The sequence below is a fragment of the Bos javanicus genome, chromosome 3 (assembly GCF_032452875.1).
Source record: "Bos javanicus breed banteng chromosome 3, ARS-OSU_banteng_1.0, whole genome shotgun sequence".
Lineage (NCBI taxonomy): Eukaryota > Metazoa > Chordata > Mammalia > Artiodactyla > Bovidae > Bos > Bos javanicus.
In genome coordinates, this window is record NC_083870.1 from 96389127 (window position 1) to 96406107 (window position 16981).

At 38.4% G+C, this 16981-nt stretch overlaps 1 protein-coding gene across 8 annotated transcripts in view; it reads right to left on the bottom strand.

The window, feature by feature from the left end:
- The window catches only part of ELAVL4 (ELAV like RNA binding protein 4), a 90808-nt gene extending 80454 nt beyond the window's left edge, over positions 1–10354 (bottom strand). For 3 of the 8 annotated variants that reach the window (XM_061412035.1, XM_061412032.1, XM_061412030.1), the window contains exon 1: positions 10045–10353. In XM_061412035.1, the coding sequence (XP_061268019.1) occupies positions 10045–10345 (301 nt within the window). In that variant the 5' untranslated portion in view covers positions 10346–10353. Of the gene's footprint in view, positions 1–9274; positions 9800–10044 lie in introns of those variants that run through there. The other 5 variants (XM_061412036.1, XM_061412033.1, XM_061412031.1 and 2 more) reach the window with 5 other exon arrangements.
- Between the last annotated feature and the right edge of the window lie 6627 nt (positions 10355–16981).

Below are 16981 nucleotides of genomic sequence, written 5' to 3' on the forward strand. Positions count from 1 at the left end.
TTTTGGTCTTTGATTACTAGGTATGAGATTTTTCTAGGACCAAATATGCAGAAACATCTTCTAGTTTACCTTCTTCAAATTTAAGCCCCTTTCTTTCACACCATATAAACACAATCTAAAAATTGACCAAATTCTTCCAGAGAGTTTGCATTCCACATATAAGGCTGCTTACAAAATCCTCTGATGAAACTTGGTGAAGCCTTGAGATAGTATACATGTAGAAAGAGAAAAGTTCAGTTGTCTGTTTTACAGTAAAGGATCTTTCTCATAAAAACATAGGGCCTGCAAAATGGCACTTGGGGGATCAGATCAATTTATAATCCCTTCCCCTAGTTTTAAGTGTTAAATTGAAGGAAAGAAAATTACTCCCTTCACATCCTTGCTATGATTATATAGAGTGGAATTCAAAATCCATGATATTAAAACAGTATTCTAAAGATATGTTTCCATTTTAATTCTTGAATCCCCTGAAGGGACTACATGTGTTATTTCTTCACCCTCACTGGTGACAGCAACAGGTCCCAGTTGAAAACAATTCGTGAATTTATTTTATATGCCTATTTATTTCTTGCTTCAGAGCCTTGGGAAAAGGTATAAAATTAGGCTTGGCCTAACACCAGTCCTGACACCCACTACCCCTTCCCACATGTGTGTGATCAACACCTATGTCAAGACCTTTGGGGTGATTTCCCCCCTTTCTCTTTTCTTCCTTCAAATGGGAGGCTATTAATTGAGGGCCAGCATTCCACTCCCACCTCCCACACCTCTCAGTCAATCTGATCACTTCTAGAGCTGTTTATACTGCCAAAGTCATCCATCATCCTGCCTCACCAAGCAGGAGAAAAACTGATGGCAAGTTAGAAAAATCTCATTAAACTGATTTCTGCCTCAACCTCTTCCCAACTCCTTGAGAAATAGAACTTCAAAACCGAGTCTGTTGGGGAAACAAGAGGGATAGAGGGAAGAAAAGCTGATGTGATAAAGGGAAAAAATAGGTCTAAAGTAAGTCGGTTTCTGGGCCAAAGTCAAATAACTCACTCTATCTATCTATCACAGACATCAAAGACGAAACCATATCAGTTAACCTTCAGTTCAGTTCAGTTAAGTCGCTCAGTTGTGTCCGACTCTTTGCAACCCCAGGAACCGCAGCACACCAGGCCTCCCTGTCCATCACCAACTCCCGGAGTCCACCCAAACCCATGTCCATCGAGTCAGTGATGCTATCCAACCATCAACTTCCTTTTGTTTTCTTTATGGCTGAATTCTGAAGTTCCTAAACACACTCTTTCATGAAATGGAAAAAAACTGCTTCAACTAGAATTAATTTTATATTCACCTTTTTTCTAATGACAAATCCCAAGTTAATTCTAATTCCAAAGGTGATCATGGCCATACCTAGGCAAAAGCCTAGGACAATACAGAAAACTTAATAAAGCCACACAACTCCAGGGAAGAACTGAGGGCCTGTCTATGTTTAAAAAGCAATGTGTGTCAAACAAAACCTCCATCCTCATGAGTTCCATGGAGAGGAAGGAGACTGTGTGCATAGCATGCAATATTACTCCTTTCCAGGACATCTGGCATGGATAGAATGACTACAGACTGAAAGGGCATGAATGTCCTCTACGCATCTTTACATCCTGTGTATGACGACTGCCTTCTAATACTTTCTCATCTGATCCTCACTGAACCTCCGTTGAGTTAGCCATTATCATTCCCATCTTAAAAATGAGGAAACTGAGGCCCAGAAAGTTTAGGTATCTCATCCAAGATCACCCTATTACTAATTGGAGAAGCCAGGATTCTAACCAAGTCCATCTGACGCTGAAGTTCTTTGCACATCCTGGTTTCCTAAGACAGAGCACTCTTTGCAGAGGCTTGCCAGTACAGATGCCCTGTGAAGGTCCTCGCAGTCTGAGGCAGACTCATGGTTCCACGGCATCTGAGCTGGCCCTGCTAACAAAGACATGGGAAGGGTGGTATCTAGTTAGAAACAAATCTAATTTTCCTACATGTGCCCAAGTCAATGTAATAAGTTTGTAGCCTCATCTGCACACTGGCCCTCTGGTTTCTAATCTCAATAACCAGGTTGATTTCAGGCCTGGAACCTTTTCTACCACAGAGACGATTAAAATATAATCAAGCTAGAAAGTTATCCTCCCCCAAAGCCACCTAAAACAGAGCAACTTCAAAATAAAACCAATTTACATATTTTAGCCCAAATTAAAAAAGTAAAAGCTAAGGATTCCCTTTTAATATCGTGAATAATAAATGCACATTTATGTAAAGCTTCCTTCGGGGAACGGTTACTATGAGGACAACTTTCCCAATATTATTTATAAATATCACTTTTGTTTTAGTGTTACAGTAAGAATCTGGACTTATGGGAATTGTACTGTCTGTACCCAGTGCATTAACAGAGATAATTAATATTGAAGACATGTACAATATCCAGAATTTTAGATGTGTGGCTGGCTGCATTACAAAAAGTAACATAAGAAACGATGAGTCAAATTTGGTCAAAATCACAAATTACAGGACTTAGTCATTTACTCCATTTTAAGTGAGTCCTTTCCTAATGAAAGTTTCATTAGTAAAGATTGCAAGTTCTCAGGCTTTCCACTACAGACTTTTAAATAGCACTTAGAGCTAAAGTTTATCATTAAAGCTGTATTTACTACTGTTGCATCTTCAAAGGGGGCACTAGAAAAAAAGTTCAACTCAGCCTGTTATTTTTCATGTACAAATTAGAAAGCAAAACTCTAAAGGGTTTAGACTGGCAGCTGAGGAAAACACAGGCTACTTGAAAAGCCATTACTGATACTTCACAGGACACACTGAGGGTCATGGCTGTCTATCCCTACCACACACACACGAACACAAACACACACATATACACACACTGCACATAATATCTAGGTGTACATGACAAAGTAACTCTTTTACTAGCAAACGTAAAGTCTACACAGGGGTGACATCAGCTATACTTCTATATAACTTAAAAAAAAGTTTGCATAGTGGTATGCCAAGGAGGTAACCATCTTCTCAAATCGTCCCTGGAGAGTAACATGAGAAAACGTATTCAGAGAATCATCCGTGTCAGAAGCAAGGCCTTCTTATTTTTGCAAAATTAATACGTTATCTAGTCGAGTTATAGCAGATAGACAAGTTCCTTCCAGCTGTCCAAACTTTACCTTTTCCTGAGAGTGAACATCTGGATACATGGAAGCTTATAGACAAAAGTGTCCAGAAGAATTTTTATTTTTATCTTCTAGAGTCATGCACAGACTCTTAAAATACAAAAGGAAAAACATTTATGTACTTGAATGTTTCAGCAGATCTTTTCCCAAAATTTGACATAAACCTCATTGAATGACATCCAACCTGAAAATCCCTCACTCCCATTTATCCCGAAGTCACAGAGATTTAGTCTCTAAAATATATTTTGATCAGTGTCAGAAGAAATGGTGACTTTCAGTTTCACATTTCAAAAAAAATGCACATAGTAAGTCTTCAACAAATATTTCTTCATCCAACAACAAATGGCAGCCAGCCTCGACTATGAATACAGTTGGCAAAATAACATCAAGGGTGAGTTGTTCCAAGAGAGCAGACAATAGAAGGTAACTAACTCGGAATGAGCAGGAGTGGATTCAAAGCCACAAAGTGCAAAACAGAAGCAACCTCTACACTGTGGTGTGTTTTTTAGAATTCACCATTTTGATTGGAATTGTTTCTCTGCTTCCTCATATCTTAAAAAGGGAACTAAACCTCTTACAGAAAAAAATCCTCATGAATTAGTATATTTTATAGCTTTAAAATGAGTAATTAAGAAATGAAATTCAATTTTAAAAGTAACTTTCAAACCTAGAGTCCAGAGAAAGTTATTTTCAGGAGAAACCTATGACTTGTAATTTTTGTCCATTAAAAAAAATCAAATCTGCTAGTTTTGCATTTTACTTTTGCGGTTAAAAATAAGGCTTTCCTAAAACAACAAAAGACAAAAATGCAACTACAACAATTACTCTGACCCTATTTCTTCAACATTTTCACTGCTTTTTCGACCAAAATTTATTTAAGAATTCTTTTTTCAGCATTCAATCTTTCTTGATCCTTGCAGGGGGCGGGGATCCACATTAGAGGGGAAAATATTTCTGGTGTTTGATACAATGAAGATCTGAATAATGCTCTTCCCCAAAGCAAAAATGGCCAGTGCTAAAATGGTCCATCAAAAGGTAAAAATCTCAGGAGTAGGGAGAGGGCATGGGGAGAGACAGAGATAGAGAGATGGGGAGGGGAGAGAGAGGGAGAGAGAGAGAGCCATCGCCTATTCAGAGCACTGACACTGCATAAGTGATTTCTTAATGAATGTACAAGGAATAGCATAAATATTACCATTAGGCAGAGTGGATGTGAACATCTAAAGCAAGCTAGCTGACTGATTGCTTTCTCATTTTTTGTTCTTTTGTAACAATTCCATTTCCAAAGTGCTTGATTCCTATTGCTGATGCTCCAAAGCTATTGTGAGCACACTGCCTGAATGCTTAATGAAGTAAACAACAAACAAAATGGCTCATCTTCGGTGCCCCCAGCTAGCATCCCAAACTGGATATAATTAAAGGTGTGAACAAGCAAGCAAAGAAGTAATGAACCTGCAAAGTCAAGGTTCTGAGAAATTATCGGGCATCCTGCACTGCACCAGTTCAGATTTATCACTCATTATCTCTTATGTCGGCAAGGTTCAGATCCATGTTGGTACCCCTCTTTACTCTTGTCTTCCAGCTTTCGTTTTTCCTTCCACCTCTAGAAGGCTAATTTATGACAATTACTGCTTGTGATAACTTCCAGCTACCCACAGATCACCTTTCCTTTTACCCTTAGAAAGCTGCTTACCTATAAAAGCTCTCTACCCCTAAAATACACTGAGATTTAAAAAATATAAGGAAGTTCCTAAAACACACACACACACTTCACAAAATGAAGCACGAGAAGCCACCTGACCTCCTCCTCGTTTTTACCAATGGTTAAAGATTAGGTGCAAATGCTCCCAAAGAAAACACAATTCTGCTTTCATATACACGTATATTTTAACTTGAACCCAAACGCTTGGTTGAAAGGGCAGCATCTAGTGTACAAATATTGTTATGAATCTGCACATATATGGTTTCTCAAACCACAACTAAAGAAAGGTGTTTGGTTACTAATGGTCCAAGGGGTTTAGATAGGTCTTTTGGATGAATTTTTGTATTTTTCTAATAAGAAAACTCTTGGAGTTTGTGAGGAAGAGAAGCCACTTTTTATGGGAAGACGGCCCAGTTTGGTTTTCTTTCCATTTTTAGATGCACATATATTTGCAAGTATGTATACACAGTTGGTAATACCAAATAAGGAAAGCCTAAGACAGGTGCAGGATTCCAGAAACACAAATGCTTACATTGATATACACACACATACACACACACACACACACAATCCTTCTTGCTCACACACACAGAATCTATCAAATGGATGGGAGATGGACAGTGGGCAATAAAATGTTGACTTCACTTTCAAAAGGGGAATTGGCCCATTCTATGCAATATGGCCCATCGACTGGAAAACAGTAAGATAAAAGCTTAGGACCGTTTATGTCTCTTCAATCCCCCAAAATTCTCAATGACATTGGGAAAAAATACTGCATTGCAGCATTTGCCAGCGCATACTCACGTGTCTAGAATCCGTTGGCCAGCTCGCCAACAAATGTACATATTAAGTGTCCAGGCATATAAATTAAGTGCCTAGTGGCCACAGATCATTGAAACTGATGGAGAAATTTGTCAAGGCCAAAGTACTTCTGTCTATGTACAGTGACCTCTATCAAGACCGCCATTTCTTACTCGCAGTACACACTGATAATTTGTTTCAGCTTTTTCTTAATTAAAATAAGGCATTAAGATACCAAGGGCTAACTGGAGCAGCATATCAACATATCTCCTCATGGAAGGAATAGTTTTTGGTCTACATATAGGAAGAGAACCCACCCACAACAAGGAAATAAGAGCAAAGGGAAGAAATCAAACCAAAGAAAAAGACCTGCCCTGAAGAAACCCTTTTATTGTTCATGGTAACCCTTACTTGAGTAAAACACCTTGATTCACTTATAAATTCTTTTAGAGGTATTAAACACACACACACACACAGAGCACTATTCATGCAATGATTTCCAGATTTAAAAATTTAAATAGATTATCCCCAATAGAAATGCTAAGTTTAAAATATTTGAAGTCTAACCTGTCTCAAACTCTATTTCAAGACGAAGTTTTAATACTAAACTGTGTAGCCCATTTTCTTTCTCTTTCTTTAAAAAATATTCTATTGTTATTACCTCACAACAATATGGTCTTCCTATCATAATAAAATCCTTGACTATTCAAAGGACCAAGGAAAGGCTACAGGAAGATAAAAAAGTTTTAGGGCTTTGGAAAACTATCAAACAGAAGCAAACTCATCTATATCTGGTCAGGAGGATGACTTGAAGGAATGGCAGTTAGGAATGAATGGAACTGAGGTCACAAATGAATGGTTAAGTTGCTTGCTAGTTTTTTAATGAGATATTAACATTGTCCTATAAATCAATGATTTTCAAAGAGATTTTCCAGCTGTTTACCCATCTACATTCAAAAATTTAAATACTAAATTATTTAAGCATTATTTTACAATAAGATACATGAACATTCTGATTACTAAAACTGTGATGTAGTCAGGTGTTTTTTGCAGAAATATTCCCAATCAGATTTTCATTTCTTAATAAATGCACACTCAGCCTTGTGTTTCCATAAAGACACACCTCCACATGCAGGTAGTATGTATTAATATTTTTAAGACAAAGACGCAAAGAAGGTCAGCAGTAGAACCACGTGTCTTTTTTACAACCCAAGCCAAGGTGACATTTCCTACAGAAATTATTTTCCCCCTAACTAAAACATACCAAAAAATTCTCAGAAAAAATACATTCGAGATAATCAGAAAACTATTCTATTTTTAATAGCGACATATGAATGTGTATTCATGATATGAGAGGAAGGTTTAAGTGTATGACAAAAAAAAATATAAGTTTATTTATTATTACCTCGACAGTCAAAACAAATTTTAAAAATCCCCCAATAAGAAGATAAAACATAAGCATCTGCAAGGACGAAAGAATTGGGGTGGAGGGTGGTGGTGCGGAGATTTGCATTGGAGAGAGTAAAATTAAGAGTACTTTCAATACAGCCAGTTATATTTCCAAACCTTTTAACACATTTCAGTGCCTTTTAATCTCTCTTTCTTGGGCTTAAAATTATCATGTACCTAATTTATCTCTCTGGAAGAAACCATAATAGATCATACTTTCAGTTGTTTTTATGATACCTTCTATTAACCTAAGTAATATATCTTTCAGTCCTTTTGGTACCCACCATCATGAGAAAGAGACCACTAGTAAAGCACACTTTGAGAGAGAAAAAGCGAGAGATGCCTATCACCCAGTGCACGCATGGGTCCCAGACGTTCAGAGACGCTGGAAAAAAATCAGCTTTTCACTCAGTTTATGCCAAGACCAGGACTAGGACCAAATGCCAAATGGAAGGCAGTAGTTGCAAGGATACAGCCTGATGGATCCTGCGGCTGGAGGCATAGAGATGAAGGTGAAGTAGTAGACTAGAATATAGCTTTTCATGTATTATTTTTAAAAAGTAATTTCTACTCGGGATATGAAATAAGAGATACAGTGAACTCCCTGGAACTGTAGTATCAATATCTGATGTAGTAAAAACACCAATATTGCCTAGCACAAAATCATTGCTTAGGGTAAATCTATTCTACCTATATTTCTCCTATGGATATTTTGCTGGAAATTTCGAAGAAATCATTTGCAGAACGTATCAGCCGTGGGAGTTCACTATTATGCTTCTGTCAACTTCATTCAATATAATTTACATTTTTTTCAAATGGCCTCACAGGATTCCTTGCGATTTTTCGCACGTACAATTTCACAGCAGGGAAAAGGGGGAAAGACAGAGAGGCAGAGAGGGAAAAAAAAGCAAGATTCCCTACCCTCCCTTCCCCCTCTCCTTCTCTCTCTCTTTAAACCAAAAAAAAAAAAAAAAAAGCCAGGGGAGACAGAACAGATGCTTAAAAATAGATTTCTAAAAATCACTGTAAACCAGAGTTAGAAATGTAATTAACACCTATTTATAAAGAATAATTAAAGTTGGGCCGGCCACAAAGAACAGCAAAGATAATCGAGGTCCTGTCCCCCCCCCTCCTTTTTTTACACTGTTTGCAGTGTGTTCTCATGATAGCCACCTGCTCCCTACTCGGCTTTTCCTCTGTTCGTTTCCCCGGCAACCTTTCATTGGGTTTTCCTCCCAGCTATCGCTTTCAGTTGGGCTGCTCGGTCTAATCTTATTTGTTTTACACCCATCAAAACAAGCAGCCAGACAAAGGCAATCCGCTAAGAATGGGAAAAAGACCACAGCTTTGTTATAACATCTATGCAGAGTGAAAAGTCCTCCCCAGGCTTTTCTAGCAAAAAATAAGTGAGATTGATATGAATTTACAGCCTTCCCCCATACCAGCTTTGAAACCCCGTGAAAGCTATTGCTAGTGAAATTCAAAGTCAAAGTGGGCACCCGTGGCATCTGATTGTGCCATTTTGTGCCATATCTTCAGGGTCAACATCAGGCGACAGGAGCGGGACTCAAGGAGTTTCCCTGCTTTTTTTTTTTTTTTTCAGAAAAAGATGATACTAAAAATAGATCTACTACTTTGGCAGAAAGGTTTTCCACTTCCCCTTCCACATCCAAAAGTCCTGTTCCACAATTGCATCTGCTGGTACTGCACCTCATCTCCTCCACCCCTCATTCCCAGCCTTCCCCATCACTCCGAGCAGGAGACGGAAAAAGAAATGTGCCTTTAACTTTAACAGTCGTGCAATTCCATTGAAAGCTCACAGAGGCAGTGGACACGCCAGCCAACAGTGATGGTGACACTGTGATTGTCAAAAAAGACACCAGCCTTCCTTGGCTAAAATGTGAGTTTGATGGAAGAGACAGTGTGTGTTCCTTGTGTGCATGCAGTGCCATCACACTTGGAGATGGATTCTGGTTTTCAGAAAAGAGAAATACTAACAAACACACACATACACAAACGATCTGCACAGTGATTTACAATGCACAGTCCACCATCCTTATGCACACACATACAGACACACACACGGCTGGAATCTCCAAGCTGCCTTCCTCTTTTCACTTACCATCTTCAAGCCATTCCACTCCATCTGTGATCAGAAGAAGATGGACCCTCACACAGTGTGTCAAAAGCGGAAAGGAACGTTATGTAAAAGCTGACATTCCTTCTAACAGAGCTGCTGCCCAGAGAAGGAAGCAACAACTCAACACGCCAGGCACCGCTACACATACAAGCCGCCTCCTCTTTTTTATGAGGTCATGACAGGAAACTCTTTGAAATACAAGATGCAGCATTTACTGAAGCCCAAATAAATCACTCTCTTTGCCGTTTTGACTGCGCAGTCCCCCGAAACACAACTGCCCATCTCAACATTCAGGATTCAGGAGCTGCCTCGCAAGGTTTAAATTTCCAGCTCAGAAATGGAGAGATTCCTAAGCCGGCTGCACCCACCTCCAGCCCCACAAAACCCAGGCACATAGACAAACCTCCCTTTCCCTTAAGAAAAGAAAATCCTTCTTTTGCCATTATTATCTCATGTAATATAACCTCTTTCAGCAAACCAGCAATTATTTCAGCCCACCTCCCCTTCTCCACCCCCACCTTTATGTTGAAGGGAAAATTGACAATGACCTGTTAAAAATGAAAATCTATTTCCCCACTGCTTCTCAATAAAAGGACCTACCCGCACTCTCTACACAAAAGAGATAGTAAATGTAGGAACCAAACAGCAGCAGAGAACTAAACTCTTGTGCAAGCATAAGACTGGTCAAGGTGGAGATGCTTTTCTTCCCTCCAGCAACACAAACAACAGATTATAAATCTAGTCATACCTACCATAACCATTCTTATTGGCAAATATTGGGTCTCGCAGAGCTTCGACTCTTCTCTTAAAATTTGCAAAGGTTTCAGAATATATTTTTAAATGACTATTGTTATATATTTTTAAAGATCCACAAACACAGCGTGGATGATTGTAAAGTAAATCAATTATCTGATGGGGGGAGTTGGGGGAGAGAAAAAAAAAAAAGAAAGAAAAGGAGCAGTGAGCTGAAACCCCCGATTCTAGGATGTAGATAAGAACAACTGAACAGAGCCTTGCTGAAATTGGCTCGAAGCTTCCCCTTTTTACATCCATTTATGGGACCATCTGTCAGCCGAAGCCAGGATCTGATTGGCTGGGGAAACGAAGGGAGGCGTTGCAACATCAGGTGCTATTTAAATTAGCTACTGCCAGATTGACGATGTTAATGATTTGGTGACCTCTACAACAACAGAGACCAGATTTCTGAACTGCTTCTTGTGTCTGGTAATTAAGGCCAGGCTGAAGCAACAACAGCCATACTTGTATTTTTACCTTTTCCCTCCTCCCAGTTCAAAAGTACCGTAACAACTGCAGGTCACTGGCGGCTTACAAACCTTAACAGTGGGAGTGTTCTCCCTTGCCCTCGTCCTGAGGGCTGTACCACCCCACCCCTCAGAGGAGGGCTTTTCCCTCATAGAATGTTTTCAACCACCTTATCTTTTTCGACAGTTGCTTTCTAGCGAAATGCATATTTAATGATCTGCCTCTGGGCTTAAAGATACAACAAAAGCACTTTAATGTGCAAATATATCTACATTTTAACTTTATTATTTCCCAATATTGCTGATTTTTAGTAAGTAATGCTCCTTCTGCAGCTAATATGGCCAGCGTCTTAAAAGAATTGGGCTTGCTCTGTGAACTAGGTTCATACAAGTTTCCTTCAGAAAACTATTTCCTCATAAACAGAAAAAAAAAAAAAAAAAGCTGGGGGTGAAGGGGGTCAGCTGCCACCCTCTACCTTTCTGCCTTCTGCCTGAGTTTTTCAAAACAGAATGATGAATGATTTATTTAAATGAATTTATTTCTCAGCTTGGATGGGGGCATGATCTGAATTTTTAAAAATCTACTGGAACACATTCTCTCTTTGCTTTCTGTACTGCTTCACAGAAGGGTAAAATACACTTTTGACAACAGCCTCATTTCATAACCAGTGCAGAGTGCTCATCTTAACTGAACACATGATTTTGTTTCTCTCCTTCCAAGGATGTCTTTTTATTTTGGCCTCTTAAAATAGTGTGTGGTGATGTATACAGTTTGTCTGCCTATTTTATACATTTCATAACCTCTATGCTACTAAGCCTTCAGTAGTATAATTTTTTTGTTGTTGTTCTACTTTGGGTTTTAAAGTGGCTTATCTGAGAAGTTTATGCTTTACGTTTACCCCAAAGGCAGTTTTATCACTATTTATTTAATTCATAATTTAGTCAATTTGTTCCTCAATAAATACACAGAAGTAACAAATATTACTCAAGTCATAGTTTAACACAATTTTTAATCTTTGGCTGTAGTTGACAGCAGGATGGGATAGAGCCATGTGGAAATACAGGCCAGGCCGAAAATCATGCTACACTCTGGGCTTCAAAGTCCAAGAATAAATGGGTCTGTGAAAAATTATTATCAAAGGAAATAACCTTTACATTAAAAATTAAAACTATTCTCTCCAAGCTACTATTTCAAGAACACACAGATACAAATATACAGATATACACACACATGTTATAAATACAGATACACCATAAAACAATATCTGTTATACATACAATATGAACAATTACACTTGGATATAAATAAATTCAGCTATTAGAAATGAAAGTACATGAAACTGAAAAGTAGAAATGTTAAAACCATAATCCTATAAAGTGGAACAATACTGAATTACATAAACTTTTAAAATAATTTCTTGAACAAATGTATAAAGAGTCCTACGAGTCACAATAGTACTACAGTATCCTTTGAATTGTGTACGAAGGACAAATGCACAGGTTATGCACTCTAAGGAGTTCAGTATATGTACCCAGAGCAGGTACAGGTGCCCTAAATCAACAATAGAAACTCTGAGTGCAATTTCACCAATATCAAGATACTGTGAAAAGTAAACATGAACACAATGCTGACAAACACACAAATAAAAACAGCTCACTGGGAACAAAATATTTGCTGTATATTTCTTTGGAGCTTATAAAAGTCAGAATTTCTTAAAATCCTTTTCTCTCATCCATACTAATATCAGCATGCTTAGTGAGCCATAAATTAACATTAGGTGTATCAGAAGATACTCTGGCCACTTTTCCAAAATAGTAAGTGTATATTACAGTATAAATCATTAGCTGGTTTTGCTAGGCTAAAAAATCCATGCACTTTGTACATCGATCACTTCTCCAAAAACCTCCACTCTAAAGTCTTTCAACAGAATCCTCAAACAAACGCACAAATGTCCTCAGAGGCCTTTTCTCTAAAGACAAAGGCAGAATCCTATTGTTGGGAAAAGTCAACCTTATTATTGCATTTCCAATAGTACCATTCATCTTTCAGAGTGAGGGGCTGACCGCTACATCAGTGGTATGACATTTGTAAAGCAACAGATTCTCAATATATTATCGCAAGAATCAGGCAGGCGAGTCTCCCAGTCATGCATGATTTTTTTTTTTTTTTTTTTTCCACCACAAGCCACCACCACCACGGGAAGAAACTTGTCTCACTCCAGCAGCAAAGGCAACCTAAAAATGATATCCTAGAGCAGTGGGGCTGCCAGTGCCGCTGTATCCTTCTTACCATAAATGAGCAGTTTCTTGACTCATTAATAACAATTTCCCTTAAAAGAAGTAATCTCCTATCAGTCAGCCCCTCGCCACCATGCTCACATCCCAAAGGTTGCAGATATCTCAGCATCAGTCGCCGGCAGACAGCTTTCCCATACAGAGTCCAGATGGACTGTACCAGAAGCCAATTCAGCGTTAATAACTACCTACTCCGCGCAGTGGAGAAGCCTTACGTGGCACAATGGGCTAGGAAACAGCAGCCGGCTGAAACTGCAAATAAAAAAAGACAACCAAATTCTCCGAAAGCACGGAAAGGAAGGAACAGAAATGGAAGCGTGAATTGTATTTCCTTGACTTCAGTGAGAAGGGAAAAAAAAAAGAAGAAGAAAGAAAGAAAGAAAAAAAAAAGGAATCCTTCATAAACACACAGGAAAAAATGAAGAGGGGGGGAAAAACAGATGCTGCCCAGAAAAAAGTGACAAAATATTACCTCATTATTTAACAAAGCAGCATTAAGCGTCCTGCTGATTTCAAACATCTTGCCACAGATTTTGTTTTAAGAGAAACAGATAGAATCCTTTGCAAAGCACTCCGTCTGCAAAGGGTTCTTCAATTTTCTTGCGTGCCACGGAACAGTCAATATATTATTTCCCTAGAGTTTGCACATTAAAACCTCTAGTCAGTGAGCTGAATTTTCCCCTTATCTCACACACAGTAGACTCCTGTTATATGTACTGCTCTCTTTGCAAGAGCAGCCTGCCCCAAACATGGCTGGTGTTTAAACTACTCTTTAAAGTAACAGTTCACTGTATAACCACCAGGTGGGTAGAGTGCACAGATTCAAATGAACCATCTTAAAAGATTGTTTTGTGTGTTTTTTTTTTTTTCCCTTGGAATAGCTCTTGGTGTAGGATGTAACATGAGAAACACCAGCATCCTAACAGGCATCTGTCTTGTATCTCTCTCTGTGTCTTGTCAAAATAAACAAATAAAATTCCCTCTCCTGACTTAATAGTGAGGAAACAAAACACCACCACCCATTCTAATAAGAACTGTGAAGAATGAAACGCAAACAAGCTTTGTTTCATTCAGCAAAGGATGAAAAAGGAAAATCCAATCAATGCAGAGCAAGGGGGGAAAACCAAAATCTTCGTGGAGATATTTTGAAAGAAATGTTGACACATGATAAAACCCAATTTGAAAGTGTGCATATGAGTGAAGCACACACAAGATGGAGGCAAGAGTTTAAGGGTGTTAACTTTTTTCAGAGTAATATTTGCTATGATGTTTCATGATAGGAAGTAACCACAAGCTTGAAAGATACTGGAAACAAACAAAAAACTAAGCCTTGAGCATCTCTTTTTAGAACACAATTATACAAATAGTTATTAACAACCACAAGAGCAAACTAATCACATATATCTCCCCAGTGCTGTTCCTTTTCCCTAGGATCCACCTTGAAATGGAACAATTCTGTCGTGCACTATTTTGTCTGTATAGTTAAACTTGGCATCTCCTTTGTACAATTCTATCCCAATTAATCTGCTACTCTGCCAGGAATAAATCGAATGTCTCAAGTTGAAAGCCCCAAGTGATGGAGGAATGACGTTAAAAGGATAAAGAACCACCTGACAAAAATAAATCTCATCACTTATATCATTATATGGCTTGTTTTTTAAGGAGGATTTTATTACTCACAGAGCAAGCAAGCACTGTTCTATGTTCCCTCATATCTAAAAGAGAAACCAACACACACAGATACCTGGGATTTTGTTTTCTTGGCTGGACAAAATTAAAGCCCTGAAACTTTCACATCCTCTTGCAAACACGGATGTCAACATTAGTGTTTTTCCAGCCCATCCAGATAACATTTAGCCACATACAACAGTAACTGTCTTTTTCATCTTTAAGTCAAGTCTGCATCCCTTAATACCATTTAACCTCCTCGCATATATTAAGTTTCAAATGACAATTTTTAACTAGGGAGTGAGAAGGAGGAGTTGCTCTCATCAAATTCTGGTTGTATGAAATAAGCTAATTTGTACACTCACCATATGCCTTAAACACTAATTTAAAAATGTCACTTTCTTCAAACATTAAAATGTAATCAGCCTAGTAAATAAAATATTCTCGAGTTTTCTTGCCTTGGTGATAATTTAAAGAGTGTTTATCTCAAGGTAACCTCTGTATTTTGATTACCAAGGAAGGCTTTTGATTTAGAAAGGGAAAAAAGGAGATATTGGGGGCTGGGGGAGTGACAAGAGAAAACCACAACTGTACGTAGCTGCACAAAGGAAAATAAGATGAAGCGGGTTTTTAAGGACCCATAGTCTTGTTACCCTAAGGCAAATCCAGCCAATCAATACCACCCATTGACGGTCTACCATCTGCCATGCTACCCAGCGATGTGGCTAAACAGACCTGTTCCATATGACCGTAGCCGGCTCATTTTCAGTCGATTAGAGCAGTTCCAGAGCATTCACGTGCAATAGCACACAACTCCAAGTCAGACTGAGCCTCTCTCTTCACACCAGTCCCTCCGAGCACAGCTGCAGACCTTTTCCTCCTGTTCCGGGTGTCTGGATTACCTCTTCTTGCCCCTCAATTGAATTAGCAAAATGGGGTGGAAAGGTAGAGTGAACAGACACATATCCACACACACACACACACAAACACACACACACACAGATAATTGCCAGCCCTTCTTCGCTGTCATGCAGAATTCAGGAATTCCTTGTGCTCTGGTCTAATATGATTATGGCACATCATTTAAATAGCATCATCAGTGACTATGACCTGACATTTTCCTGTGGTTCAATTTCTTTTTATCCTCTCTCTCTTCCTTTGAAAAATAAACCTGAGCTGCTGGCATTTCTTCTTTTAGGGAAAATACAATCAGTATGCCCAGACAATGGCATACTATATTTAAGGGCTTTTGATAAAATTTAAAGCCTAATTTTCCTTTGATAAATTGTGGTGTTGGTTTTGTCTAGTTTTTTTTTTTCTTGTAGAAACAATAAGTCAAATTTTATAAGAAAATGCAAACATACCACAGAGGAAAGAAGAACCTGCCAGAATGACACAGAGTCTATCAGTATGATCAGGAACTCACTGTTGATGTTCTACTAGAGATATTAATATATGACCTGACTGTGTGATGCCTTTCCCTTTCCTAAGTAGTTATATCTACTATGGATTGTGGGAAATAGCTGTAAGAATGCTACTGTGTGAGAAATATGACAAATGGATGTCTAGTCCACTTAAATGGCCAAGAGTTCACCTAGGCAGGGAAACTAACTGAAGGGTGGATACACAATTGATCTCCCTGCTTTCTTACCATACTCAGAAGCCTATGCTAGAACAGCAGCTGAAAGCAGAGGCTTCTTTTCAGAAACAATGCATGATTTTTCAAATGTGCCTCTGACCACACTCTTAAATAACCAGGGTATCTTTCTGGGAAAGAAAATTTAAAAAACAAGAAAATTGCCTTACTTACAAAATTCTAAAAAATGGTAAATACACATTTATCCAAGAAATCTAATTTAGGGGTGTCCCTGACTGGACTTTTCACTGATATATTCTTCATGATCACTTAAGAGAACTCAGAAGGGCCAATGTGCAGACACACAGAGATTTCTGAAGACCCCTGTATTAAGGGATTTGAGGCTTTTCCATTTCAGTTCAGATGAGCTGTACTAAAAATAAAAAACAAAGGGAAAAAACCCTAGTATAGATATAAATATTCACAAAAGGATATAGTGTTTAACTAGATTAATACAATATTGAAAATAATTCAATGTAGGGCCTTTTAAAACTCTGGACTCATTTATAATTCTGTAACTACAAATAAAAAAATAGGTGTACTATAAAAGACAAGGTAGGTAATTTGGGGAAGAAGGAGGGAGAGGAGAAGTAGAAGGAAGAGGGAAAGATGAAGGTAAAGGGGAATAGAGGGGAGGGAAGAGAAGAAGAAAGAAAGAAAGAAATAGTAGGACTTAAAAAGTGTGAATGAACACTGCAGATTTACTAGGAGTCTACCGTATACCAGGCACTGTACTAGGCACTTGATATGCACAATCTCATTCAACATCACAGTAGTGACAATTTTTATAGCTAAGAATTCTAGAAAGGTGTTTTCCTCATCTAAAAA